The 27,220-nt window shown below is 41.0% G+C and overlaps 1 protein-coding gene across 1 annotated transcript in view; it reads left to right on the top strand.

Annotated features, from left to right (window-relative positions):
• Positions 1–27,220, top strand: part of LOC121420643 — a 166,570-nt gene that overhangs the window by 20,669 nt on the left and 118,681 nt on the right. The window contains exons 19-40 of the mRNA XM_041615306.1: positions 801–1,031; positions 1,982–2,098; positions 3,260–3,452; positions 4,529–4,704; positions 5,273–5,534; positions 6,675–6,955; positions 9,762–9,857; positions 11,248–11,553; positions 12,192–12,360; positions 13,189–13,367; positions 14,851–15,006; positions 15,877–15,990; positions 16,414–17,013; positions 17,572–17,736; positions 18,515–18,787; positions 19,284–19,523; positions 20,461–20,622; positions 21,379–21,546; positions 23,560–23,793; positions 24,574–24,732; positions 25,620–25,916; positions 26,630–26,776. Coding sequence (XP_041471240.1) covers positions 801–1,031; positions 1,982–2,098; positions 3,260–3,452; positions 4,529–4,704; positions 5,273–5,534; positions 6,675–6,955; positions 9,762–9,857; positions 11,248–11,553; positions 12,192–12,360; positions 13,189–13,367; positions 14,851–15,006; positions 15,877–15,990; positions 16,414–17,013; positions 17,572–17,736; positions 18,515–18,787; positions 19,284–19,523; positions 20,461–20,622; positions 21,379–21,546; positions 23,560–23,793; positions 24,574–24,732; positions 25,620–25,916; positions 26,630–26,776 — 4,725 coding nt within the window. The remainder of the gene's footprint in view (positions 1–800; positions 1,032–1,981; positions 2,099–3,259; positions 3,453–4,528; positions 4,705–5,272; positions 5,535–6,674; positions 6,956–9,761; positions 9,858–11,247; positions 11,554–12,191; positions 12,361–13,188; positions 13,368–14,850; positions 15,007–15,876; positions 15,991–16,413; positions 17,014–17,571; positions 17,737–18,514; positions 18,788–19,283; positions 19,524–20,460; positions 20,623–21,378; positions 21,547–23,559; positions 23,794–24,573; positions 24,733–25,619; positions 25,917–26,629; positions 26,777–27,220) is intronic.

Below are 27,220 nucleotides of genomic sequence, written 5' to 3'. Positions count from 1 at the left end.
TAGCGTACCTACGAGGGGGGCAGAGGGTGCAGACTGCCCCCATGTATCCCTGTCCCCCCTGACGAGTTCCAACTGATCCCTGGCCCGCTCCTCTGAACTTGAAAACTCGAAGACCTTTTTTTTTGCTTGTCAAATTTTTGGTGGACGAATTTGCCCCCCTTTGAAAAATCCTAGGTACGCCACTGCGGTTGGGTCTCCCTGATTGTCAGAAAGAACAATCTTGACAACTTATAGGGAAAAAAAAACGTTTTACTACTTGGGCACTAGAATAATTACATGGTAAACCGTCCAGAAACCAAGGGCCCATTTCATAAAGCTAGTTATATTCATCCACACTGTGCTGCACTCGACCCGGGTGAGGTAAATGGGTACCGGCAGGAAGTAATTCCTCAAAAAGCTGTGCGCACCAGAATCGGTAGACTAGCTTAGCTGGGGTAAGATGAGAGCGCCTTGAGCACCTAGCAAGGTGGATACATGCGCTATACAAATCCTATATTAATATTATTATCATTATTTGCGATAGCAGTTAAAAGCTACTGAAATCTAATTGGCTGATATTAAATTTGTTATAGAAATTTGGGATTTTTCTATAAAACAAGTCTAAAGTCTATATGAAACAAGGCCCAGAAGTGTTCCAAAAGTACCTCATGCTTGTACTTCTTACCCTCAGTAACATGCATTATTTCTTATTCTATTTTATCTGTTTTTGTTTGATTCTAGGCTTTGTATGTGCTTGTAGAATTCTGCAGAGTGGTTTAATTTCACGTTACATAATTATTACATTCATTTGTGCTTGATAGGTGACTGTTTCGAGGGTTACTATTGCATCGGTGGCGCTGTACGAGGTGATCCGCATGACAACGTGACTGGTCAGATCTGTCCTGAGCGGTACTACTGTCCCTTGGGGTCGTCTGTTCCGATCGTGTGCGAGGAAGGGACGTACTCCAATACGACCGGCCTCTCAGCTTGTCTAGATTGCCCGGCTGGAATGTACTGCCAGCCAGATAATGACCCAGTGCCCTGTCCACAAGGTAATACTAGATTAAAGTGGATTAGATTAGATTAGAATACAATAATAATGATAATAATAAAGACTTATATCGCGCCAAATCCACTCCGTAGAGTGCTCAAGGCGCTTTTTAGGAAATTAAAAAAGAAATTAAGAAGAATTGAACAGAAATGTTTTGAGGTAATTTTTGAAAGTTTCAGAAGTCAAGCACTGTTTGATGTTATGAGGGAGGCTGTTCCATAGCTTCGAGGATGAGTAAACAAATGATCTTTCACCCCAGGTTTTGGAAACTTTGGGGGCAACAAGAGAATTGGAAAGGGAGGAACGTAAGGATCTTGAAGGGGTATAACTTTTAATCAGTGAAATAAGGTACTGGGGAGATGAGCCATGAACACAATGGAAAGTTAACAACAAAATCTTGAACATAATACGCTGTTTTACAGAGAGCCAATGTACTCTCATCTAATCTAATCCAATAGGTTGGATTAGATTAGATGAGAGTAGTTTTGAGTTAAATGGACCAGATTAGATGAGACAAGGTTAGAGTAGGTTAGATTAGATTAGATTTGAGTAGATTAAGGTGGAAAGGGTTAGATGAAAGTAGATTAGATTGCATTGAATTAGATTAGACTAGCTTAGAGTGGATTATATTAGATTGTATTAGACTAGATTAGAGTGGAATAGTTTAGATTAGACTAGATTAGATGGATTAGATAGAATTAGACTAGATTTGAGTGGATTAAATTAGATGTGATTGTTGTCATTTGATTCAGTCGATTTGATTAGAAGTGGTTATTTTTATTTTTGTTGATTAGATGTGGAATAATCATTTTCTTTTCTATGTGAAATTTAATAAGTATAGATTGAAGTTATTATGAAGGATTGAAGTTTCATCTTTTTGCCAAAAATTTGCCAGGCGTTTTTCTTTATCCTCTCCTTTGACACATAACCCGTCAATGTTTGATCCATCAGGTTTTTACTGTTTGGGTGGAGCCAGTTCGGGCAACGATCCTAGGCCTTGCTTGAAGGGTTACTTTGGAAACAGAGAAGGGCTGATAGCTGAGTCAGAGTGTACTGAGTGCCTTGCAGGTAAGCTATCCATGCAGACATGGTGGTGGTGGTGGTGGTGGTGATGATGATGATGATGGTGGTGATGATGGTGGTGGTGGTGATGATGGCGATGATGATGATCTTGGGTATTAAAGGACAAGTCCACCGCAACAAAAACTTGATTTGAATAAAAAGAGATAAATTCAACAAGCATAACACTGAATATTTTAACAAAATTGGATGTAAAATAAGAAAGTTATGGCATTTTGAATTTTCACTTCATTTCACAAAACATTTATATGCACTTATTGGTAGATATGCAAATGAGGAACTGATGTCATCACTCACTTACTATTTCTTTTGTATTTCATTATATGAAATGTTTTGTATTTCTTGTCATTGTCATGTGAAATGAAGTTTCATTCCTCCTTGAACACGTGGAATTCCATTATTTTAACATTTGTGCTTCAGACAAGGAGGTTCTAATTGTCCAATTCGTAAAAATTAAAATATTGTATAATTCAAACAATAAAAAACAAAAGAAATAGTGAGTGGGAGACATCATCAACTCTCTCATTTGGATGTAACTGGCTCGTTCATTTAATTATTTTGTTAAGAAAAAAGCAAAATTTTGAAATGTCTCTTATTTTACATCCGATTCTGATGGAATTTTCAGCATTAGGCTTGTCTGATTTTTCTCTGTTGATTCAAATCAACATTTTTCTTGTCTTGTCTTTCCATTAATGCCCACAATCATTATATTGATTATTATGGCATATGAACGTCAAGATTGACTTGACTTACCAGGACCGGCAGGTGCAATACACCGGGTGAACACCCTACTCTTTGACGAATAGTGTATTGGTTTTAACGTGCATAGGTTGTGACTCTCCTATACACGGGACCAACATTTGCGTCCTTTCCAATGGACGGAGTGTTTTCCAACTGCATTCACACCTGCACTGAATACAGTGGTGAGGCACGATAACACACAACGCTATAGCATCAGATTTTTTTGTTAGACGCGTTTCGGCATGAGCGGGACTCAAACCCCTCACGTTGAGATCTACGATCTCATCCGAAAAACATGCGCTCTAACCGACTGAGCTACGCTGCCTGAGGTGGACATGACCTTTAACAATAACATCCAAAAGCAATTTCCTAATCCTATCTTTTAAATCCCTTCATCCTTTCATCCAGGTCACTACTGCGAAGAGGATGGCCTGGCTAACGTGACCGGTCCCACAGCTGCTGGCTTCTACTCCAAGCAGCTGGCCTATCAAGCTGGTCCTTTTGATATCACCACCAGCACTGATTACAGTGTATGTCCCTTGGGATACTACTGCCCTGAGGGAAGCGGATACCCGACACCTTGTCCTAAGGGACGATTCGGGTGAGTAAGGATATGCGCATTAGGCCCCCGTTCCACTATGCCGATGTTGCTACGACTTGACATACCTTCAGATCGGTTGGGATCGGGGGAAAATGAACCATTTTACTTGGGGTCAGCAAAAAAATAAAGGAACGGGGGATGTGCCACTGTCAGTACGCTAGGAAAGACCTAATTATGCTCATCCTACAATTGGCACTGTGTTGCTTATGCTTTCCCGCTTCCCCCACAATTCAAAATGCACGTTTTCTGTTCAAAATTTTTAGTCAATCACGCCGATCTGAATAAAATGCCCCGCTGTTACCCCTTCTTCACAACATTGTTATTAGACTGCTCGCAATTTCAACCAATATCTATCCCGCTCTCCACTGATCTTATGATTGTGACAGATCGGGGTTTCAGATGGTGATAGTGGAACGGGGCATTAGTTAGGCAAGTTGTCAAAAGTCTGTTCCGCGTGTTTTAGCAGGAGTCCCGCAGTAAAGATGCCATGCGTCCTTCCATTGCAGCTTTCCTGCAGTCCACATTGGTTTGTGTATGGTGACGCTGATGATTTGCAATGGAAAGCTCCTGACAGGATTCGGACAGGAAAGACATGGCCCTGACCCTTGGCAAAAGTTCCTCATGATGATGATGATGATGAGTAGAATGAGCATTGAATTTGAAAGTATTATCTGTGACTATACTTTGGTTGTGGTCTCTTCTCTTTTAATGCAACAAGTAGTGGAGATGACAGTGTCCATCAAGTAATGTTGCAACATCTGCAAATCAGTTCAAATCAAAATATGTACAGCCGCTGGATACTGTCGAAAAACGACGATGGCCCCCCCCACCAATGTGTTCCTTGGACTGTATTCCTGCATCAAATCTAATCTATTCAAAATAAATCCAAAAGATATGATTCATTGTTCACAGAGCTACGCAGCTGCTATAGGCTGAGACTGACTACACCATCTGTAATGCCGGTGAATACCGTCCAAGCACAACAATGACAGCCACAGCTCGACAGTGTTTCTGAAACTATATTACTACATATCGAATCTAATCAAATCAAAATGATATGATTTTTTTGTTGACAGTGCTACGCAGCAGCTGGAGGCTGAGACCGACTGCACGCTCTGTACTGCAGGTGAATACTGTCCAAACACCACAATGACAGCCACAGCTGGACAATGTTCTCCGGGATGGTACTGCATTGAAGGTGCCACTAAGAGTATGCCTACAGACCCCGCTGAGGGAGGAGAGTGCCCAACTGGTAAGTGGTCACTGAATTCACCCTTAAATTCCTCAAATTGTCGGTAGTGACAATAACCATAAGTTCCAGGATTTAGCTTGGGTGATCCAGTAACTTCTGCTAGCTTGAAGGTAAGAATAGGATACAGCAAGAGGGATGATACAAGCAGCAAATTTTGGATAGTTCCTCCTCAAAACGTAAGAAGAGATTAAGAACACGGTGCGAAAGTGGGTCCAATTGGATTAGCGCTAGCTACGGTATAAGTAGACTGGAAGATGTCAAGTCACACATCACCGGACAAGAAGCACATGTATTCCAGTTCAGTGCACAAAGTTCACGAATGTCTTTGGTTCGAATGCCAGCCATGGCGTGATTTCCATCAGTAAGAAATTGATCCGCCATGTGCTGCACTCGATCAAGGGAGGGAAAGCTGTACCTGGCAGGAATTTATTTCTTGAAACACTTCCACAGCGTAACAGCAGCTCTGCAGAAGCCAGTTTATTATACTGCATTTATTGTCAAGAGCTTCAAGACTTCTGATTATTAGGCACTATATAAGCTAGTACTATTCATTATCTTCTCAATCAAGGTCATTTCTGCGTCGCCGGGTCAGACTCGCCGTCACCGTGCATCGCCGGAAGATACAACAACGAGACGGGCCGCTTCAATTGTCGCAGCTGTCCCATCGGGTTCTACTGCACTCAGAACACGACGGTACCCGAGGAGTGCAATCCAGGTTACTACTGTCCTCTAGAGACGGCGACATGGGACGAGCACCCGTGCCCTGAAGGGACGTTTAACAACCTGACTGGACGATCGGAAGAGAGCGATTGTATTCTTTGTTCACCAGGGTGAGTAGAAGGGGAAAAATACAGTGGTCTCTAACTCTGAAATGCCCAAAAGAGCCCTGGAAAATGAAACGAGAAAATTTTCATTCAATGGGATGTTTAAGCTTCTCCAATGTTGCAGATTCAGCCAATAGGTAGGAAATGTAGTCCCCTAATTTTTTTTTTTTGCCTGGTGAATGATCTTCATGGAGAAATCCTACTTAATGGAATGATAAAGATTCTTCAGTGTTGCATATTCAGTCAGTAGTTTGGGAAAAGTAACCCCCCATGATAAAAAAAATATTGCCTTATGAGTAGTGATTATGGTAACTTTTGAATGTTTCTTAGAAACGTCCTGTATCTTTGTTTTGGGAATATGTTTCGTCCTAATCTTGTCTGTGTCTGTGTTTTCTAGTTCATATGAAAGGCTGAAAACTTGAAATGCTTTCAAATTACAGTTCTTGAAATAAAGTAAGAATGTAAAAAAAGAAATGAACAAAAAGTTTGATTCCTTTCAGGAATCATTTTTTGTCGTATTAATAAATCCCAACATAACAGTAATGTAAAAAGTCCCATTGTATGGCAGTAATGTCCTTTGCCAAGGTTTGGTATCTACATGTAAATTTGCCAATTTCCAAACAGGTGGGTGTTTCATGAAGCTGTTTGTAAGTTAAGAATGACTGGTGAACCTTTCTTATGCTCTAAATAATCAACAACAAACATTAAGTTAAGAATATCATTTACCACAATGAAGGATCACCAGTCGTTCTTAAAGTCGTTCTTAACTTACGGACAGCTTTATGACGCGACCCCCTGATGTTGTAAATGGGTACTCCGTAGGTAGATTTACATGTAGCAGTGCCTTGAATGCTCAAGCTTTGGTATGGCTACCTGAGCATTCAAGCAAGGTCTTCCTACCAGTTGCCTATTTTACTTCACCTGGGGGGAGAGTGGCAAATGTAGATGAATGCCTTGCCTAAGATATGCTTGGCATTTGAACCCTGGACCTTCTGGTTCTAACCTGGAGAATTATCCACCGAGCCACAGCCCTTCCAATGGCATGCAGCATTTTGAATTATTGTATTAAGCTCTATAAATATTGCTTATCATTTCATTATTAATAATCCATTCATTCAATTTTGTATCTTTCAATTCAATGTCCAGCACATACTGCGAGCTGCCCGGCCTGTCCGCCCCCACCGCCGAATGCGACGAGGGCTGGTACTGCATCAACGGATCTCAGTTCTCTAAACCGACCGACCCGTCCCAGGGCGGTCAGTGTCCAGTGGGTCACTACTGCCCCCAGGGATCGGTCTACCCGACCTCCTGCCTGCCAGGGATGTACTGCGATGTGGTGGAGCTGGCCTACCCAGCCGGGAACTGCAGCGCTGGGCATTACTGCACGGGTGGAGCAGAGACGCCGAGCCCCGATGGAGTTGCATCAGGTAAAGGTTTTTCGTTATCATAGTGGAGCGGTTATGTGACAAAAAATGGCCAAGATGCTCGGATCTGGCAGAAAGTGTGAAATTTGGCATACAGGGGTATTTTGGGGCGCTTATTTAAAAAATTGCCGGCCCCAAGCGATTTGACCATCGTGTCGGCCACCATTTTGAAATCCAAAATGGCCCCCATGAAAAATCATTAAATGTCATTTGCTCCATTGTTAATATCTCAGAGGGCATAGGGTTAGAGTTACATGTACATGTAGGATTGTAAAAGAATTTTTGGTTCAGAATAATGTGAAGTTAGGGATTAGGGTCTATTTATTTTCAGAGGTTGGGTTTCATGTGTGGCTTAATGTGCCGATTTTCCATCGGAGCATTTGCCGCCGGAGAAAATGTCATGGAAACCATGTGATATGCTTCTCTGTGTATCACTCGATGAAGTTGTATTTGATTTGCACGTTGGGACTTAAGGCCCCCATCTCACTAGGATGGCGATCATGGCGACCATGGCGACCATGGCGATCTGTCTAAATCCCGCAAAGCGTAGCAGAATCGTCCTTGAATTCTATTTTTAGCCTGCGAGGCGATTGCACTACAACTTCACTGCGACGGACCTGCGCTGAAGGCGATGGTAATACGCTGGTAGTACGACGCTGCCACTCTCTTGCCACGATTTGAGGCAGATGTGATGCGCTGCTTCTGCGATCAAAGCGACCGTACAACGAGGCCCATACGCTAATTAGGACCTCGGTACGGTGGTGCTACGAATGGAACGATTGTGTTACGTTCATGATGGGCTCTTGAAACGATTTCAAGCAATCGGCATATTGATCGCGGCACATGAGACATTTTTCAGTCGATTGCCAACCTCCGACCAAGATGGATGTCCAGAATTTGGTTGGACTTATACATCTTAGCATTATACAACAACTTCAATTAGAAGTTGAATACGAGGACCTGATACGAGGACAGTAGAAGGAGGAGGCCAAAAAGATACTGGGTCCGATCCTGGCTGTCACTTAAGTCATAATATACAATATATTAGAATTTCACTCAAAAGATGTCGATGAGCCTAATAGTTAATATGAGGGACGCATCCAGAATTTCATAAAAGAGCATAAAAATGTTTTATATTTTGTTTATTTTTTTCCACAAAAGTTTGTCACTCAAAATTGTGAGATAAATTCCTTTCAAATTTGCTTTCAAGAAGTAGTCTACTGATGTGAGAGCACTCATAGGGGGGGGGGGGCACAATGCCAGAATCCCCATAAAGTGTGCTTTCCCAATCAATACATCAGTGATCGAATCATTAAAATTTTAATATTGTTTACTGTCACTGTAGTTAGAATACATTCTATTTTTAAAACATATTCAATTTATATATTTTTGCGGAGGTAACCCATTTCGTCATCAAGACATGCGAGCGTCTTTTCTTTCTCTCTTTCAAGCTGGCTCAGCAGTTAGATTTTTATCCTCCTACTATACCTCCTCCTCTACCACCACCATAACCTCTTGTTCGCTTCCTCTTGGACCGCCGGCATAACAGATTGGGCAGCTTCCCTTTTTGGTCCTTTTTCTGGGAAGTATATTTGAAAACGTCGTGGTGTCGCCTCGTAATCTGTTGAAAATGTGATAATCCGCTACCATCGGCACGTTGTTTCATAGCAGCGCAGACGGTCGCTGCTCAATCGCTGGCCAGTCATCAGCGGCGCAGCAAAAGCGCAACGCGAATGCCTGCAGCGGGCTGAGAACGTGTGCCACATGCCACCCAAAGGGAAAGCGTCGTGGTGGAAACGGTGTGAAGCGTGTCGAGCGCAAGGCAGTCGCCTCGTAAACGGAAGCAGCGTAGCAGAATTGTCTTGGGAACGGGCCTGAAAAACACGGGCGATCGGTGCCGCTTTTAATGCGCTTCTACTACGCTTTGTGCGTTGGAGCTTCGTTACAGCTACGAATATGTCGTTTGTAATACGCTCTTGACTCGATTATGATGCGCTTTAGCACCTCCGCGATCTCGCTACGTAAGTTTTGAACATGTTCAAAATTTTGTGACGACCAGGAAGATGGTGACGATCCTTGCTGCTTCAGAAAAGATCAAGGTACGACGGAGAAGATTGAAAAGATCAAGCCACGTTCAAGCTACGATATACCACGCTTTGTCGATTTTTGACGATCGCAGCGGAATCGCCATCTAGTGAGATGGGGGTATAAAGAGAAATGCCAGTAATTGCAGAAACACTGCTTTCATGAGAAAGTCTGTAAAAAGAGGCCTTAATTGTCAGTATATCAACGAGGATCTAGATCTGGTACAGTTACATAAGCTGAACTTTGTGAAATCTTGAAATCTACGCTGAAAAATGTTCACACTGAAGATCACCAACACAGAAGCGCATGTGGGACAGTATATAATTACTGCATTGAATGTCGGGCCTGACGCTTGACCCGAATCCTGTGCTTATTTGCTGATTTCTCAGCAGTTACACAATTTCTTCCAGAATCCTTTGGCACATATGTTTTATCTATACAAACACACTTTGGTTGTCATTTCATTGGATTCTGTACGAACTCATTTTGATATCGTTACCAAAACTGGCATTTACCTTTAAAGTTTGAGTTTTAGTTGAACTTAACTTTCTGTGACCACTCCACTTTCGTAAAAAAGTTCAATTGAAGTGAATTGAATCACAAGCAATGGAATAGCAGATCGACTGACCATGCAAATATATTTCAGAACACCCATGTTGAAAGCTTGTTTGATGCGATGAATTTCATCCAAACATTTTTTCCCCTCCTTGCATCCAATTTTCAGGTGATGTGTGTCCGAGTGGTCACTACTGTCCAGAAGGAAGCGAAGAGCCACAGGAATGTCCACCAGGGACATTCTTGAATACAACACAAAATCAAGGTAAGTCTTAAAGGGGAAGGTCACCCTGACAAAAACTTTATTGTAAAAATAGCAGAAAAAATAATAAAAAATATTGCCGAAGGTTTGAGAAAAATTCATCAAATAATTAAAAAGTTATTAGAATTTCAATTATTTGATTTGTGACGTCATATGCGAGCAGCATTCCTACATAGCGAATGGTAAAAAATCAATGAAATGTCATTTTCTCAGAAAATTGAAAATGGTTTTCACTGCCTTTTGTATATCAATAGACAAATCATTTCACACCCGATCATGAATAGAAAACAAAATTAAGTCATCAGGAACCATGCAAAATTTGAAATTCATGCATTTTATATTACATAACACATGGGGCAGGGCAGCTGCTCGTTTATGACGTCACAAATCCAAAACTTTGAACTCTAATAACTTTCTTACTCTTTAACGGATTTTCCTCAAACCTTAACCAATATTTTTTACTATTTTTTCTGCTATTTTTGCAACAAAGTTTTCTTCAGGGTGAACTTCCCCTTTAAGTTCAGTCTAATAAAATTGTGATCACTATGGTGGGCCATTAGGTACTTGACCGTCATTTGCAGGATCCTTTGCTTGGCTAAGACGCTGTGGATGGGAAAAACTGTTACATGCAATCTGAATCCATATTTAGGTGGTAAGCTGTGCTAAATAAGCTGAAATAACATAGGGCAAAACAAGTTAAAGTTGAAAGTGTTGAATTTTAATGTATATCATGCTGTCTTTTCAGTTCAATGTACATGTACAGTGACGATGTAAATAAGAATATACAAATAAAAAAAAATCAAGTGATTCATCCACTTGAACACTAAATATTATCAGTAATATTCCTCATAGTGTACAATTTATTTTATTGAGATAAGCAGAATTTGAAATCTGGAAAACAAAGTAATATATCTATTTTATATGTACAAACTAATGTATCTCAACTTTCTGAATACTAGGACGATTCAGTAAATCAGGCTGATAAAAAGCACAATGAAGCCCATTTTTTTAAACCTGTTAATTTGAGTTTTTCTCAAGTGAAATACTCAGCTGTTGCTAGTAAGTGGTAAAATGTATTTAGCTTTTATATGTATGCTTTTGATTGGTGATATGTCAGTGACAACTTTCGCTTTGGTTAGGGTCTTGAAAAAGAAGGCAATATTTATTCAGTTTAAATATAGCCTCCAAGATATATTTTCATTGATACAGATTTATCAATATCTACTGATTCTTCATTTGAATTATTTCTCATTTTACCATCATACCTATTTTGTTACAACTACAAAATTATTTAGATGTATGTATGACTTGTGTGATGAAAAAAGGAGGGTAACCCCCAAAATACATTTTCCTCAAGACCTACTACTAATTGTTTATGTATTTGATTGACCAGCCCTGTCCGACTGTCTGGATTGCCCTGCGGGTATGTACTGCTCAGGATACGCCAACAGTCACCCAACGGCTCAGTGTGACCAAGGCTACTACTGCCCTTCTGGACAGAACATCTCTTCTCCGTACGAGTACCGCTGCCCCCAGGGACATTACTGTCCTCTCGGGAGCCCGGAGGCGATCCGTTGCCTCTCGGGTTATTACCAGGACGAGGAGTTCCAGGAGGACTGTAAGACGTGTCCTGCGGGATTCTATTGCGATAATCGCCTGGAGCCGGTGGTCCTCTACCAGAACTCGACGTGCCCCGAAGGTGGGTGAATAGCCGTCGTCGTGGTGTTGATGGGGATAATGGTGATGATTGTGATGATTGTGATGATGATGGTGGTGGTGATGCTGATGGTGATGATGGTGGTGGTGATGATCATAGTGATGGTTATGTTTGTGCTGCTGATGATGATTGTGATGGTGATGATGGTGATGGTGATGATGGTGACTGTGATGATGATGATATAAAAAACATCAATGATGATCGTAGTGATAATATAGGTATATTTACCCGGGGAAGCCACTTCAGTTCTGAAAACTGTTCTCCCAGCAGGCCCTGCTATTATTATTACCCCAGCTTTAGATGAGGCTCCTTTAGATTTCAATGATGATGGCAAGTTGATCAAATACTTCTAATTAGATGTTGAGCAGTGCTGTGTGGACTGAATTTTATTATTGTTATCAATCAAATGTTGCTGAATACACTTCATCTCCATTAGGTGGGGTTTTCATGAAAGTTGTCAGTACTGACTTAATTGCCAGTGCAGACAATTTCTGTGAAATCCTTGGTTTTGATTGGCCGAGAGGCACTGGCCTCTGACGATTACTATAATAACTGTCAAAGAAAATCAAATCGTGAGTGCTGACAAGTTTCATGAAACCTTACCCTAATCTCTGTACTAGGTTCCTACTGCCCGGCTGGGACCCGTTATCACAATGAATTCAAGTGTCCTCTCGGGACCTTTAGCAATGTGACTGGTCTCAACATGAGCTCTCAGTGTAGCCCTTGTACCGGAGGCTTCTATTGCGGAGAGTTGGGTCTGACTGATGCCACTACACCTTGTGCTGCTGGGTAAGTACCTTCTTCTTCTTCAAATTACGCTGCCTCCTTCAATTCTGAAGATTTGTGCAGTATGCATTTTCTAACCCAGAATGAGTTTTGTGCTAGCGATATGTACATGTATAATATATGCATTTAATTTTCATTTCATGCAGGTTGCATATTTTTTGTTATGAGTCTGCCCATTTGAGAAATTAAAAATAACTTTTGTTTAGTTCCTTTGACAATGTTCAGATTTTGGTTTGTATTCGAACTCTTAATGAAACCATAAAGACTAAGAAATTATTACTCTCTTTGACCCAATAATCATTTTCTCCCTGGCCAGTGTCTTTATTTTTTCTTTGTGACAAATATGGGGATTTCTATGGTGAACAGATCAGACGTTGATTTTCTTTGTGTATTTTGAACTATCAAGGAGACAGTAAAGACAGTAACGCTCTGTGAGCCACGAAATAATTTCTAGCTGGTCAATGTATTTTTTCTTCTCTGTGACACAGACGGCGATTTCTACAGTCAACAGATCTGGGCCTCGCCTTACAAAGAGTTATGATTGATCGGATCAATTGTAACTATGGAAATCCATCAGTATAAAAACAAATTCAACGAAAAATTTGCACAATGTCCTTTGTATGCCAAGAGAAGTGGTGTGAATTTTCAAGAAATCAATGAATGCATGAATATTCATCACAGCTAGAAAATATTTTGAACAAACATGCTTAATATATGTAGAAGTTGACGTTGCTGGCCATCCATGGTTGCGATCGGTCGGATCAATCGTAACTCTTTGTAAGACAGGGACAAACATGTTTATCTCAAATTATCCTTCTGCTCCTGTTCCAGGTATTTCTGCCGTCAGTATGCTGAGATAAGTACGCCCAACCAGACGACCGATGCCAACGTTTGTCCGGCTGGTTTCTACTGTCCCGAGGGAACGACTGAGCCAGAGGCATGCCCACCGGGAACCTACTCTGATGTCCTCCAGAAGGAGAGCGAGGATCAGTGTCTAAACTGTACCAAAGGTTAGCCTTTTTTGTTTGTTACCTCTTGTGGTGTGACCAGGGAAAAAAATCATATTGTGTTAGGGCCTTTGAACCCCCAACATGCTTGAAGAGAAGGTGACACTACTTTTGCTGTGGGCTTCATTTCGTTTAAAGATACAGGCCCATATTCTGAAGTCGGGTTTAAAGGTATTGTTTAACTTTGTGAGCAGCCGATTTAAAAAAAATTCTCAAACCAAGATGAAACATGTGTACAAGTGCATGTATTAGAACTAATAAACCCTGAAAACAACCACTATTGAGAATGAAAAGCTTAAACTACAAGGCTAACCCCCATTTTGTAAATAGGTGTCTTATAGTCACCTAAATAGTACACATAAGTGTATGGGATGAAATTAAGCTGGTGTATCTGGTCACTTTATATTTCAATTTTTTGAAGCACTGAATAATTATTTTTGAACGCAATTTTTTCTGGGCTTCATTTTTGTAACATTTCGCAGACACAGGTGACAAGCGTGACCTTCTAGCTCAGATTTTTTAAAAGTCAAACCAATGTTAACCAATCACTTTAACTTAAACTCAGGTTTAAAGTTGTGGTTTAACTATGGAGAGCCAATGGGGGCACAAATCCCTCACAGGACACATTCAATTTATTAACTCACATGACACCCAAATTGTCTGGGAATGATAACTGAAGTATTTTGAAGAATTTTTCCTCATTATGACAGCAAATGGAAACAAAATAGTAAGCATAAGAAATATATTCAATGTACACAGATTTGAATTTTTTTTTTTGGCTCCCCATAATTTTAGCAGAGTTAGACCGTGGACTAGCTTACACCTGACTTCAGAATATGGTTAGGGTTTTATGTAAGGTTTAGGGTTTCTGTTTTTGTTTATGGAAGCTCCTGTAGGAACTTGCCAGGACAGCATTTTGCTGGTAAACGCCACGCTGGTATATAACCAATTACAGGTACCTACATGTAGGAAACATTTTACGACTAGTTAATCAGTCTTAAGGGCTGACCTAATATAGACATATATTACTTTTTGGCTTCAAAGGTTGGGGTTAGGATGGGGTAAAGTGTTAAATCCAGGGTTGAAGTTGGTCATTCCATTAGTGTGTAGAATTTGCAGCGGAGCAATTGTTGCCGGAGCAGACGTCATAGAATCAAAGAGAGTCCTGGAAAATTAATTGAGACCCCTGGAATATCCCTATTCACCCAATGTTAAAGCTTCTCTAATATTGCAGATTTAACACAGAGGGTAGTGAAAAGTAGTGCCCCCCCCCTCTCCCAATTTTCCTTTTTTTTGCGTGTTTGTAACCTATCGCTAATTATAGGGGAAGAAGGGGGTGTTAGGGTTGAGATTCCACTCTTGCCATGAGTATCAAATTTATAGTAAACACATGTTTACTAATTGTGAAATCTACATGTATCTCTGAAGCAGGTTTCCTTTTTGTGGGACGCACTTTTTTACGGTTTTTTTTTGTACTGTCTAATAGGTTGGTTCTGCAATGACTATGGTCTCACTGAGCCATACGGTGAATGCTATGAGAGTTACTACTGTCCTTCGGGATCCTCTAGACCTGATCAAGTCGAGTGCCCTGCAGGATATTACTGTATGAATGGAACGTTTGATCCGACTCCTTGCCCTGCAGGTAAAGAATAATGATTTCTTGAGGGATTCTATTTGTTTGCGGGGGAATAATTGCCATTATCAACACATCGATGTTATCATTCACCACCATCATTTTCATCATCACCACCATCACCAAAATACTCCTCCTCTTCATTATCATTATCACTATCACCATCATCACCATTACCATCATCATGTTCATCACCATTGCCATCATCATCATCTTCATCATCATTACCGTTATCATCATCTTCATCATCATTGCCGTCACCATCATCTTCTTCATCATCATCATCATCGTCATCATCATCGTCATCGTCACTACCATCATTGTCATCACCATCATTAATATCATCATCACCATCACCAAAATACTCCTCTTCCTCCTCATTATTACCATCACCACCATCATCATTACCATCACTAAAATTTCATTAAGATCATCACTACCATTATCTTTTCTGTAATTACCATCAACACCATCATTTGGGTGGTTACCGATTCACCACCATCAAATTCATATCATCATCATCATCATTACTATCGTCACCATCATCATTGCCATCATCACTATCATCATCATCATCATTGCCATCACTAAAATTTCATTATGATCATCACTACCATTATCATCTTTACTGTAATTACCATCAACACCATCATTGGGGTGGTAACCGATTCACCACCATCACATTCATATCATCTTCATCATCATCATCATCATCATAATCACTATCACCACCATCATTGCCATTATCGTTATCAACACCATTTACATGGGTTTTTCCAAAATAATGATCATAAGTATTATGTATTGAATTAGCAAGAGCAAGATTTTCTTAGAGTTTAGTATGACCATACATGTACCATATGGTGTTTTGTGTTTCAGGTCGTTATTCCAATGACACCATGAAGGCCTCTGCTACAGACTGCTACCCGTGCACTGGAGGGACGTACTGCGAGACAGATGGTCTAACAGAACCTACAGGTCCCTGTGGCGAAGGTCGGTATCTAAGATCATATCAAAAGAATCAATTTGTATATGCATCAGCTTATAATTTGCTGATCTCAGACTTTGTTAAAACGTTGGAAATACCTGGGGATTTCTTTGGGGGAGAGCAAACTTGATGTTCAAGCAAAAAATTCTTTGAAACAAAACGGGGAAAAATGGCCATTGTTGATAGGTCGCCTTTATGTTCTTTAATGCATGTTCTTTTCAAATGGAAAACAATTTAGGTGCCTGCTCTAGACAGGTTTGTACTATAGACAGGTGGCCCCGAAGACATGTTCAACTGAAAGTGGATCTGTGTGTCTGTTTTTGTCACATTCATTGACCATCTGGCTGTTAATGCAGATACAGATGAGAGAGAGACAAGCAAACAGACAAATGAATGAAATTGACCGATTGTGTCTTCAATCCCTCCAGGATATTACTGTCCACCCGGTACTGTCCATCGAGAGCCCAACGACACCTTCTGTCCAATCGGTCACTACTGTCCGGAGGGAGTGTCCTACCCGATACCTTGTGCCAACAATACCTACGTGAACTACACCCATGCTGCCTCCTGCAACCCATGTCCTGCAGGATTCCACTGCCAGTCTGCAGGTGTCCAGGAGATATGTCCGGCGGGATACTTCTGTCCCGAAGGAACAGGTTATGACATCATGGCATGTCCCAGAGGTACCTACAGTGACCAGGAAGGACTCTATGAGGTCGGCCAGTGCCTTCCCTGCACGGCGGGATACTACTGCGAGCAAGAACATCTCGATTGGCCTACAGCCGAGTGTGACCCTGGGCATTTCTGCGTCTATGGCGTTGACCGCGCCCAGCCGGACGGGAACAACGACACGTGTCCTGCATCGAACAACGCATCGTGTGCATACTATGATGCACATCAGACGGGTTATGGAGGTGTGTGCCCTGTAGGACACTACTGCCCTCAAGGTACTACCTTGCCAATACCTTGTCCGAATGGGACGTATGCTGCCAGCGAGGGGCTCGCAGAGTGTGTAACTTGTGAAGAAGGTATGTAGTCCTATCCATTCAAATTTAAGTTTATAGTCAGACTTCCTAGTAGTCCCATGTATTTGATTCTAGGTTTGTAGTCAAACTTTTTATTATTCCCTTGCATTTGATTTTGAGGAGGTAAGAATTTACCCTATCTCCTTATTGAAAATCACTGGATACTTAAAGGCAACTGGGTGCCACTTGTGAAAAACGAGTGAAGTCCCATCTATTTGATTCTGAATCTGTAGTCAACCTCTTATTAACAATATATATAGTTCCCTGAATGCAATGCTGAGTGAGAAAAAAAAAACATACCCACTGATTAATTTTAATTATAACCAGGTACAGTTACAGCAGTGTCAACCGCTAACAGGTTTTGGAAGGTACTCATTATTTTGTACATCCCACAAGCCAAATTGCTGTTATGAAGCGTGTTATTACATATTAATCAAAAGCAAATTCTATCTCTTTCCAAAATTGTTACTTATACTTAGTGAAATAATTCGATAATTCCATGTTACCAGCAGCAAATACTGCAATTTCCAAAACAACCATATCGTATCTCATTCTTACAAGGCTACTACTGTCCGGAGGGATCGTCCAGTTACGAGATCAACCCTTGTCCATCGGGTCACTACTGCCCAGCGGGTACCTACTACGGAGAGCAGTACCAATGCATGGCTGGGAGTTTCAACAATCAGACGATGAGCAAGAATTCATCTGCTTGTATACCCTGTACAGGTAAGGAATTAGTCTGAGTCTTGGTCTAGTCTTGGTCTGTCTTTCAATCTGAGGGACGTGGGTTTGAATCCCAGCCATGGAATCTCTTCCTTCAGCAATAAATTTCCCCACATCGTACTCCACTCAACTCAGGTGAGGCGAATGGGTACCCAGCAGGATTCATTCCTTAAATGCACTAAGTCTGGAAGGCAGCTCGAGCTAAAGCTCGGGTGATAATGATTATAACAGTGTGCCTCGGAATAGATTATTTCTAGATGGATGGCAAAAAAATGCTTAGTATTATTATAATTATGTAGTCACCTCCCAAATCTCTTTATGTAGACCATTTATGTTATGGTATATTTCCAGGTCAGTCATTTTTTTTCTATCCTATTTATCATGCCTCTTCAAAAACTGATCATTCCGAAACACAGACACACAAAAATGACACTGTTATAGGGGGGATGCAGTGTGTCAAAGTGACTTCTGAAGGTCACATTAACTGCACACAGATAAGCATATATGGGATTACCCCCAAATTGATGTCAGGACAGCTCCAGCTGTTATTTGTTATATTTTTTATTAAAATATACATGTACTGTAAAAGCTATTTTTGTGGTGGAAAATTATTTTATGGGATATCCTTCCTGAATATAAAGAAAAAATCATAGTTCACACAGGATAAGTGATCAATAAGATTGATTAATCCTATCAGCCCTCTCTCAGGGTAAGAGAACTGCCAGAAAATAATTATTTCCATCTTATCTTTAATTTCCTCCTCTCTTGTTGACCATTTCAGCCGGCTATTACTGCCCAAGCCCCGCCATGAACTGGCCAATGGGCGAATGCGAGGGTGGGTACTACTGCCCCGGGGGTGACGATGACCCCACCCCGTCCACCTACTGCACCATGGGATACTACTGTCCCCAGGGGTCGGCCCTACCCCTTCCCTGCCCTGGTGGGGAGTACTGTGCTGAGGACATGATGAGTAATACGTCGGGTCTCTGTGAGGCTGGATACTACTGCTTCTCCAAAGCGATTTCGGCGACACCCAATGATGGAAATGCCACAGGTAAAGGGGAAAATATACTTGTGGTAAACGACCATATTTAATCCCGCTAACATATATTTTTTTTGCAAATTTGAACCCCCCCCCTCTCTCCAAAATGTGCTGACTGTCCCAAATTTCATGCACTTCCTAACATTTTGTTTTTACAAATAACGTTGATGAAAATTTAAAACTGCTTCAGTACAACATTGTCTGGATAAAATTGTGTCCGAGCAACCATTTTCCCCAAAATTAATTGTGTACAGTGAAATGAGAAGAATATGATAAATATGATGAGTTATTTTTTATGTATTATTTGGTACTTTATATTTGTCCTAAATAGGGAAGAGTTTAAATGGAACCTAATATTCTGTAGAAGTTTTAGCTTAAATTCTTTTAAGTATGCGGTTTAACATAAGTTTTATGATGAGATTACCACCTAATGTCATTACGAGTCGAGACTCCTTCAAAAGCAAGAATCATTCTAGTTCTTCCATCATCCATCTTCTCCCAACTCCAGGCGACGAGTGCCCTATGGGTGCTTACTGCCCAATGGGCAGCGACTCGCCGATCCTCTGTGGCTCCGGCACATTCCTGAACAGCACCCGCAACGACATGGAGTCAGACTGCCTCGACTGTATCCCCGGATCATACTGTGCCGGCAGTGGTAACGTGGTACCGACAGACGAGTGCTGGCCAGGGTACTACTGCCCGGCTGGACAGAGCGAGGCTACGCCGGCTGAGTACAACTGCACGCTAGGTGGGTTTGATAATAATGATAGTATTCCACTTTTATATATTGCATGAGAACTTCATCTCCAAGCTCTTTACAGGTATATCTTCACCCCGGCGATCGGATCTGGGCATGTCCGCACACAATATATGCACTTTTCCCACTCCCTGGGAATATTCCAACATGAGTTTCAAGACTCAATTGTATGGCTTAATGGAAAAAAAAACACCAACCCCCATTAAAACATGGAATATTCACTTACTCTGTGAGGTAGGCCTTTGCATCTGACAGGGTACCCATGTAGCAGAATTTTTAGCAATTGGTTGGGTAGTAATTCTGATATGGTAGCGTGAAATTACAATTTTGTTTATGCAAATGTCAATGTGGTAGGGCATATTATCAAGTGGTTCAATTGCATTTCAAGCCACAGTCATTGATAGCGACAGTGGTTAATCCACGTAGGGGCACATCTGGCTCGTGCCCCCCCCCCCCTCTGAGAGGCCCAAAAATATTTTTAGGTGGAATAATATGCCATGCAAACGCAAGTGAGGACCTTTTTGTTTTGCTTGTCATATTTTTCCTGTACAAAATGCCCGCTCTTTTGGAATATCCTGAATCCGACCCTGGATAGCGATGTTGTCTTGACAGCCACACAACATCTGCTTTTGCGACAATTGCTCTGGGCTTTATTTCATTTAAGATGTAGGCTTATGGTTAGGGTTGCAATAGGGTTTTATGTTAGGTTTGGGGAAGGGTATAGTGTTAAATTCAGGGTTAAAGTTGGTCATTCCATTAGTGTGTTGAATATACAGCAGAGGAATTGTCGCCCAAGCAAATTTCATGGAACGGTATTGACAGGGAAAGAGCGACATTACCCATAATTTTCCCTTTCAAAAGAGGTTTCTCAGCTGTTTCAATCCTCGTTACAAACAATTTTCAACCTAGAATATGTTCTTCCTGACAGGCCATTACTGCCCACGAGGGAGCCCTTCACCCATCCGCTGTATTTCCGGCGAATACCAGGATGAGGTCGGCCAATCTTCCTGCAAGGATTGCCCCACAGGGTTCTTCTGTGATAGCACCATGGAACCAGTGGTTCTCTTCAACGATTCTTACTGTCCACAAGGTAAGGCATATGTGACCGGCCACCCCAAGACAACCATAAGTCTCCCGAAATGAATTTTGAGAATCTTATTGAGCTTGATGAAGCACATCCTAAGCTTTAAAATGATGTATAACCTGTTTAAAGTGACCAAAAAATGACCCACACAAGTACTTCTTTGAATGTAGAAGATATTCAGCGAGAGCTTAATAAAAATAATTAGGAATGGAGGTTTGAGGTTGTTGGTTCATTCAAGCTTGAGATGTTGGCCAGTGCAATCTTTAAAAAACTTCCAAGCCCTCTGGGAAAAGATATATGAAAAAAACACACTGATATCTCCTCTGTTATCTAACTTTACTGTACAACTTTGGATTTTTTGAAGAAAAAAATTTTCTCTTTGAAATAGGCTATGTTTGCTATGGTTACCACGCAGTCAAGCTTAGCTTGTAGTGGCGACCCCTGCAAGCTTCTAGAAATCGATATGTAATAATAGAAAATGCAATTTTATTCAATGTTCTGCTTGTCAGTTATACATATATTGTTATTGTATTTTCTACTAGGTTAGCTTGTAGTGGCAACCCCTGCAAGCTTCTAAAAATCGAGATGTAACAATAGAAAATGCAATTTTATTCAATGTTCTGCTTGTCAGTTATAGGTATATTGTTATTGTATTTTCGTTGTTAATGTGTTTATGGAAAAGAGTTGCAGAAACCAATAAATGAAATTCCATGAAATGTTTTCACTTATGATAATAATAATCCCTCCTCCTTTGTGTGTTAGGTTACTACTGCCCTCTGAATACAGAGTATGCCACGCAGTATGCCTGCCCTCAAGGAACCTTCAACAACCTGACCCACAGGATAGAGATAGATGATTGCCAACAGTGCTCTGGAGGATTCTACTGCGATCAGGAAGGTCTTGAAGAACCGGTTGCACCTTGTACTGCAGGTACGGTATTGGGTTGGTTAGGAATGGCAATGGCACCGTGCACCTCTGCTGTCTGATTGGCCGGAAGTCGGATTGAGCTTGCGATCCAGTCATAAGGATTCGACATGTCAAATCCTTACGATTTTCCTTGCGACTTGTCTCTGACCAGACAGCGACTCTCAAGCTGACAAGAGCTGTGATGTCACTTCTCCCATCACTCAGTCGCAAGCCAGTCGGCAACCAGTCTGGTCTTAAGGTGTCTGGTGGCCTTTACAAGTAGTAGCAAAAGTTGGGCTCAGTAGAAATGTGCCAAAGAAATGACACTACTAGTATGATGGTGAGCCCCAAGTCTGCGCACCTAACAATTTGAGTTAAGATTTAACATGAATTTCTTCTTATTTCACAAAATCTTTCAGTTGATAATGTTCCTTACATCATAATGAGTTAGTGTGCCAAATATCTCGTAAAAATTTGAAAGAAATATAGGATTTTCTTGGAAAAAACCTCGGGCAGTAATTTTCAGATTGAAAAAAAAATGGTACCCCATGTCTGCGCACTCATTCACTTTGCACACGATTCAGGGATTTTGATGACAAAGGCTGCATTTTGAGGCTGTCACATGAAATGCCCTAAATTCATTATTTTTCCACCATTTTGAGTCGGATTTTTTAAAGAATACCTGTCTATGCATAGCATGTGTAAAGTTCGTGCTCGTTGCGTATCTTCTTTCACTAGAATTGCGCAGATACGTGGGTGCGCAGACTTAGGAGACCGTGCACACATGGGGGAACTGACCATACATGTAATTCACATTTGGTTGTTATGCCACATCCTGTTATTCTTTGCCTAAGTAAAACAAATCAAGTCTATCACTAATCTTTCTGTTGCTGTTTGTGGTAACTCCCGTAGGAACTCGGCAGGACAGCATTTTTTGCTGGTGAACACCATGCTGGCATATAACCAATTACCTATGAAACGTTTTACGTCTAGGTTAATCAGTCATAGTGGCTGACGTTATAGACGACAGATATCACTCTTGGGCCTTTTTATCAAAGTGGAGACAATGGCAGAGTTGGGATTCGAACTCAAACAACCTTGCGATTATGAGTCCAATGCTCTAACCACTGGACCACACGACCCTGAGATTGAAATAATAATAATGAATAACTCATTTTTTTTCCCCAGGATAGCCATTTCAGCTGTAAGCTATTCTTCCAGCTGACCCCTGTCTCGCATAATACATGTATGTAATTGTTAGCCTTCTCCACTCTAACACTGCGAGTGGCTGGCAAGAAGGTAGAAGGTTCCATGCGTGTAGGTCTTTGCTTTGACTCGGCCAGAGAAATGAACCCACCATCTCTCGTTCATTAGGCAGGCACTCTAACTGCCGGGCAACTATTTCAGATTACTTCCCCTTTAAAGGGGAATCCAGCCTTGGCCATAGAATGTTGTGTTGGAAAGGAGAAAAATGAATTAAACAGAATGGTGAAAGTTTGAAAGAAATCGGACAAGCAATAAGAAAGTTATAGCTGCTTTAAAATTGAGATCACTAATACCATGTAGATATCAAATTGGCAACTGGGTAAGTAAATTATGACAAGGGGCAAGGACAACTTTCCCATAGGCCATGTACTTTATTATCAGGGATTTGTGGTTTTCTCCTAATTACCCATTCCCCTAGGGCAGTAATCAAATTATAACCCAGGTAGTATATTGTTTAATGTCCTCATGAAAGAAAAATACAATTTGAAATAAAACTTTTGGGGAAAATGACATTTTAGCCATAATATGTATTGAAGTACATGGAAGAGTAGTCCTTGCCTTACATCACTATGACATCACAATTTGAAGTCTCCATAGGTATAGTGATTACCAATATTTACAAATTTTAAAAATTCATAACTTTCTTGTTATTTGTCCGATATTGTTCAAACTAGCACCTATCAAGTTGTCTGATTTTTCTTTTTCTTATAAAAACAAGTTTTTACTTGGGTTGGATTCCCCTTTAATAATTTCACTTTCTTTAACCACCAGGATACTACTGTAAACTTGGATCCAACTCCTCCACACCTACTTTCGATGATGACAACAACGAATGTCCAGTCGGTCATTACTGCGTCGAAGGGTCAGCCCAACCTCAGGCATGTCCTCCGGGCACCTACAATCCATCGGTCAGACGTGAGGCTGTCAGCGAGTGCCTGAACTGCACCGGTGGACGCTACTGTCCAGACTATGGCATGAATACGACTGGACCCTTATGTGGTGCTGGTGAGTCAGACTTAGAAGATGGGGGGTAGGGGCGGGGTCCCGTCTGGAAGTCAGGAAAAGTAGCAGATTCTTGTATCAGTATTTATGTAGACTGCCTTATGGAACAGTAGTCTCTTGCTTTAAATCGTCGGCAGTCATTCAAACCGTTGTATCAGTCAAGTTTGGTCAAAAAATTGATTTTGAGACTTTTGCATTAAATGAAAATACAAGTCCTACTCTATTCATAACTAAATTTCTAGGCAGCAGTTTATGTTATTTTCTAACATATGAGAGGAATTTCACTTCAATGCCATACAAATTTTTGATAAAATTTGCAAATCCCATTGGAAACGTGTGCTGTAACAGAGCGATACGTCGTTTTGACTGACCACGATTTCAATGTGCGCAGTCAGCCAAACCATCGTATCGGCACTGGGAACTGCATCGAATTTGCATGTGAAAAGCGATTTTCTCTGAAATAGGTTTGCACCGTGGTATGTGTTGTACGACAGTTCGGATTACCGCCAACGGAATACACAAATATTGAAATAGTTATCTGAAAGGCATTAGGAAATCCTCCCAAGTAATTAAGAGATGAAATGGAAAACAGACCATTGATGAGAATTGAACTAACTTGGTATAAGACCAAGTGTAGTGCGGCCTAAGCGGACATCACACCGAATCAATAGTAGACCAAATAGATATACATATACACCATCCAAATAAGTTCAGTCCATGTGTTATTATACTACCCGAGTAATAGACCATCTGAATGTAAACCCATTTCGTCACCTTGTTTAGGTTTTTACTGTGAATCTGGAGCTGATGTTGCAACCTTCGTGCAGTGTCCGGCTGGAAGCTACTGCCCCGAGGGATCTACTCTGCCTAGTCTATGTGATCCAGGCTCTTGGTCGGATCAACCGGGTCTTACCGCTCAGGAAGAATGCTTCAACTGCACAGGTAAAGCAGAGTTTCCATTCTTTAAGCCTGTTTGTGTAGACTATAAGTGTTGTGATTACTACATGTCAAAAATACATGGATATTCAGTTTTCTGTTATTAGTTATTATTAACAATTATTATTAAAATGTAAACATTTACCTGCAACATTGAAAATAGGATCACTGTCCGTGTCTTAATCACTATCATTATCATCCTCATCATTACCCCCCATCAATTTCATCCTGTTTTTTCCTCCAACTCTCCTTCCTCTGCCACCTTATAAACATCATCACCAACATCTTTGCCATAATTGTCTTTCTATCCCCTAGCTTCACCACAAATGTCCTCATATTGATTTTATTATATTATTTTGTAGTCCCCATCATTCTTCTTCACTGTCATCATTTTCATCGTCATTCTCATCATCATCATCACAACCATGTTTGTCATTTAATCAACAGTACCTTCATGGTCATAATCATTCATCAATTTCTCTTTTTATTACTACCAAACTGATTGATTAAACACTCTATTGTCCCCTATAGTCCCCTAGACCCTATGTGCTGCACTTGACCCAGGTGAGGGGAATGGGTACCCAGCAGGATTCATTCCTTGAATGCACTAAGCGCTGAAAGGCAGCTCGAGCTAAAGCTGGGATAATAATACAGGGGTGTGAGAGTTCTGCTTTTTGTCTGATTTTAGATTTTTTTTTTTGATTTTCAGCTTAATTTTAGCTTATTTTTAGCTGCTCTTCTATATCAGACTTTTTCAACACTCTTCAGCTTTTTTCAGATCTTTCTATTTGTGACCACTCACACCCCTGATAATAATAATATCAATGCGCCTCGGAATAGATTATTTCTATGTAGATGGCGCTATATAAACGCCTATGATCATCCCCCAACAGCTGGTTTCTTCTGCCCAGCGAGCGGCCAGACCGCCGCCACCGACGAATGCTGGGGAGGATGGTACTGCCCCGTCGGTCAGAGCCAGCCCAACCCTCCTGACTACCTCTGCCCGATCGGAGTCCACTGTCCCAACGGCAGCGAGATCTACCTCTCGTGCCCCAGCGGATTCTACGCTAACTATTCTGGAGCTTCGGAGTGCCATGAGTGTCCCGAGAGGTACTACTGCACCCCCGTCGGCCCCGCGAACGCCTCGATGAATGCCCAGCCGTGCCCTGCGGGATACTACTGCCCTGCCGGTGAGAACTATTTCTTTTTTTTATGAGAAGCATCTGTTTTGCTATTCTAATCAAACTCCTGTGACTTATAGCCAAGGGCCCATAGTTGTAGTGAAAAAAATAGTTGCATGAGGAGACCTTTAAAAATCAAGGTTAATTGTCACTACATGTATATCACCATAGATTTACATGTGCATCTGGTACATGTACATTTACGTAGAATGTTTTGACTATATTTTTGTAAAAGCATTGAATTTGAGCTAAAACATGATCACACTGAAGATCACCAATGGATATACATGTACCTGTAAACACATGTGCTACAGTGTTTTATCATTGCTTGGCAAAAGCCCTGACATGAGACTGGAATGTCACGCTAGTTTTGCTAATTTCTCAGCAGTTTACATAAATTCCCCAGCATCCCTATTTTCTTTTTTGTATTTATATATACAAACACTTTGAAGGTCATATTGAAATTGTTACCACAATTGGCATTTATCTTTGACTGTATTTTTTGGCAAGGCGTTTATCTACATTTGCGACGCTCCACCCAGGAGTAGTAAATGCCTACGCGGTAGGAAGGAATTCCTTGAATGCACGAGCGTCTGACCAGGATAGCCATCCCAAAGAGGGGTAATACTAGTATACAGCGCTTAGAAACATTTTATTAAGCACTATATAAATGTCGCATATTGTTATTATTATTATTTTGTGATATGGTTGATATTTCTTAGGCACTGGTCTTGACTGGCAACCATGTCCAGCTGGTACCTATAGCCCTGATGAAGGGTTGGCTCATCAAGGAGAATGTCTGCCTTGTGATGGCGGTCAGTATTGTATGGGATCTCATCTCACAGAAACATCAGGGAACTGCTCTGCAGGTAAGCAAAAGTATTTGCTAGTAATAGTTTTAGTTTCCATTGGTATCAGTGGGTATGGCCTGTATTCTGAACTTGGGTTTGATTTAAACTCTAAGTCTAAATTTGTGGTTCAACTAGGGATATCCATTTATGACAAATCTTCATACGATGAGTTTGACTTATCAGCTCATCCGTTGCTCAGATCGTTCATAACTGTCCTAGGGACGAAACTTAATAAATTTTCATCGCCGTTATAGCCTAATGAATGAGTACATTTTCCCACAATTTTAGCGCAGGGTTAGACCATTGGCTAAGTTAAACCGGACTTTAGATTATGGGCCTCTCTGTTAGTTTGCAGATGCAAACCCCCAGTTATTCTTTGTCTTTTTTTCCAAAAAGTACTGGCTACTTTCTGGTGTATTTTTCTAGTATTTTACTGGTAAAATGTGATCTGAATTTGCTTTC

This window comes from Lytechinus variegatus, chromosome 8 (genome assembly GCF_018143015.1).
Source record: "Lytechinus variegatus isolate NC3 chromosome 8, Lvar_3.0, whole genome shotgun sequence".
Lineage (NCBI taxonomy): Eukaryota > Metazoa > Echinodermata > Echinoidea > Temnopleuroida > Toxopneustidae > Lytechinus > Lytechinus variegatus.
Note: the sequence above shows the minus strand (reverse complement) of the source record. Positions and strands in the feature narration are given on the sequence as shown.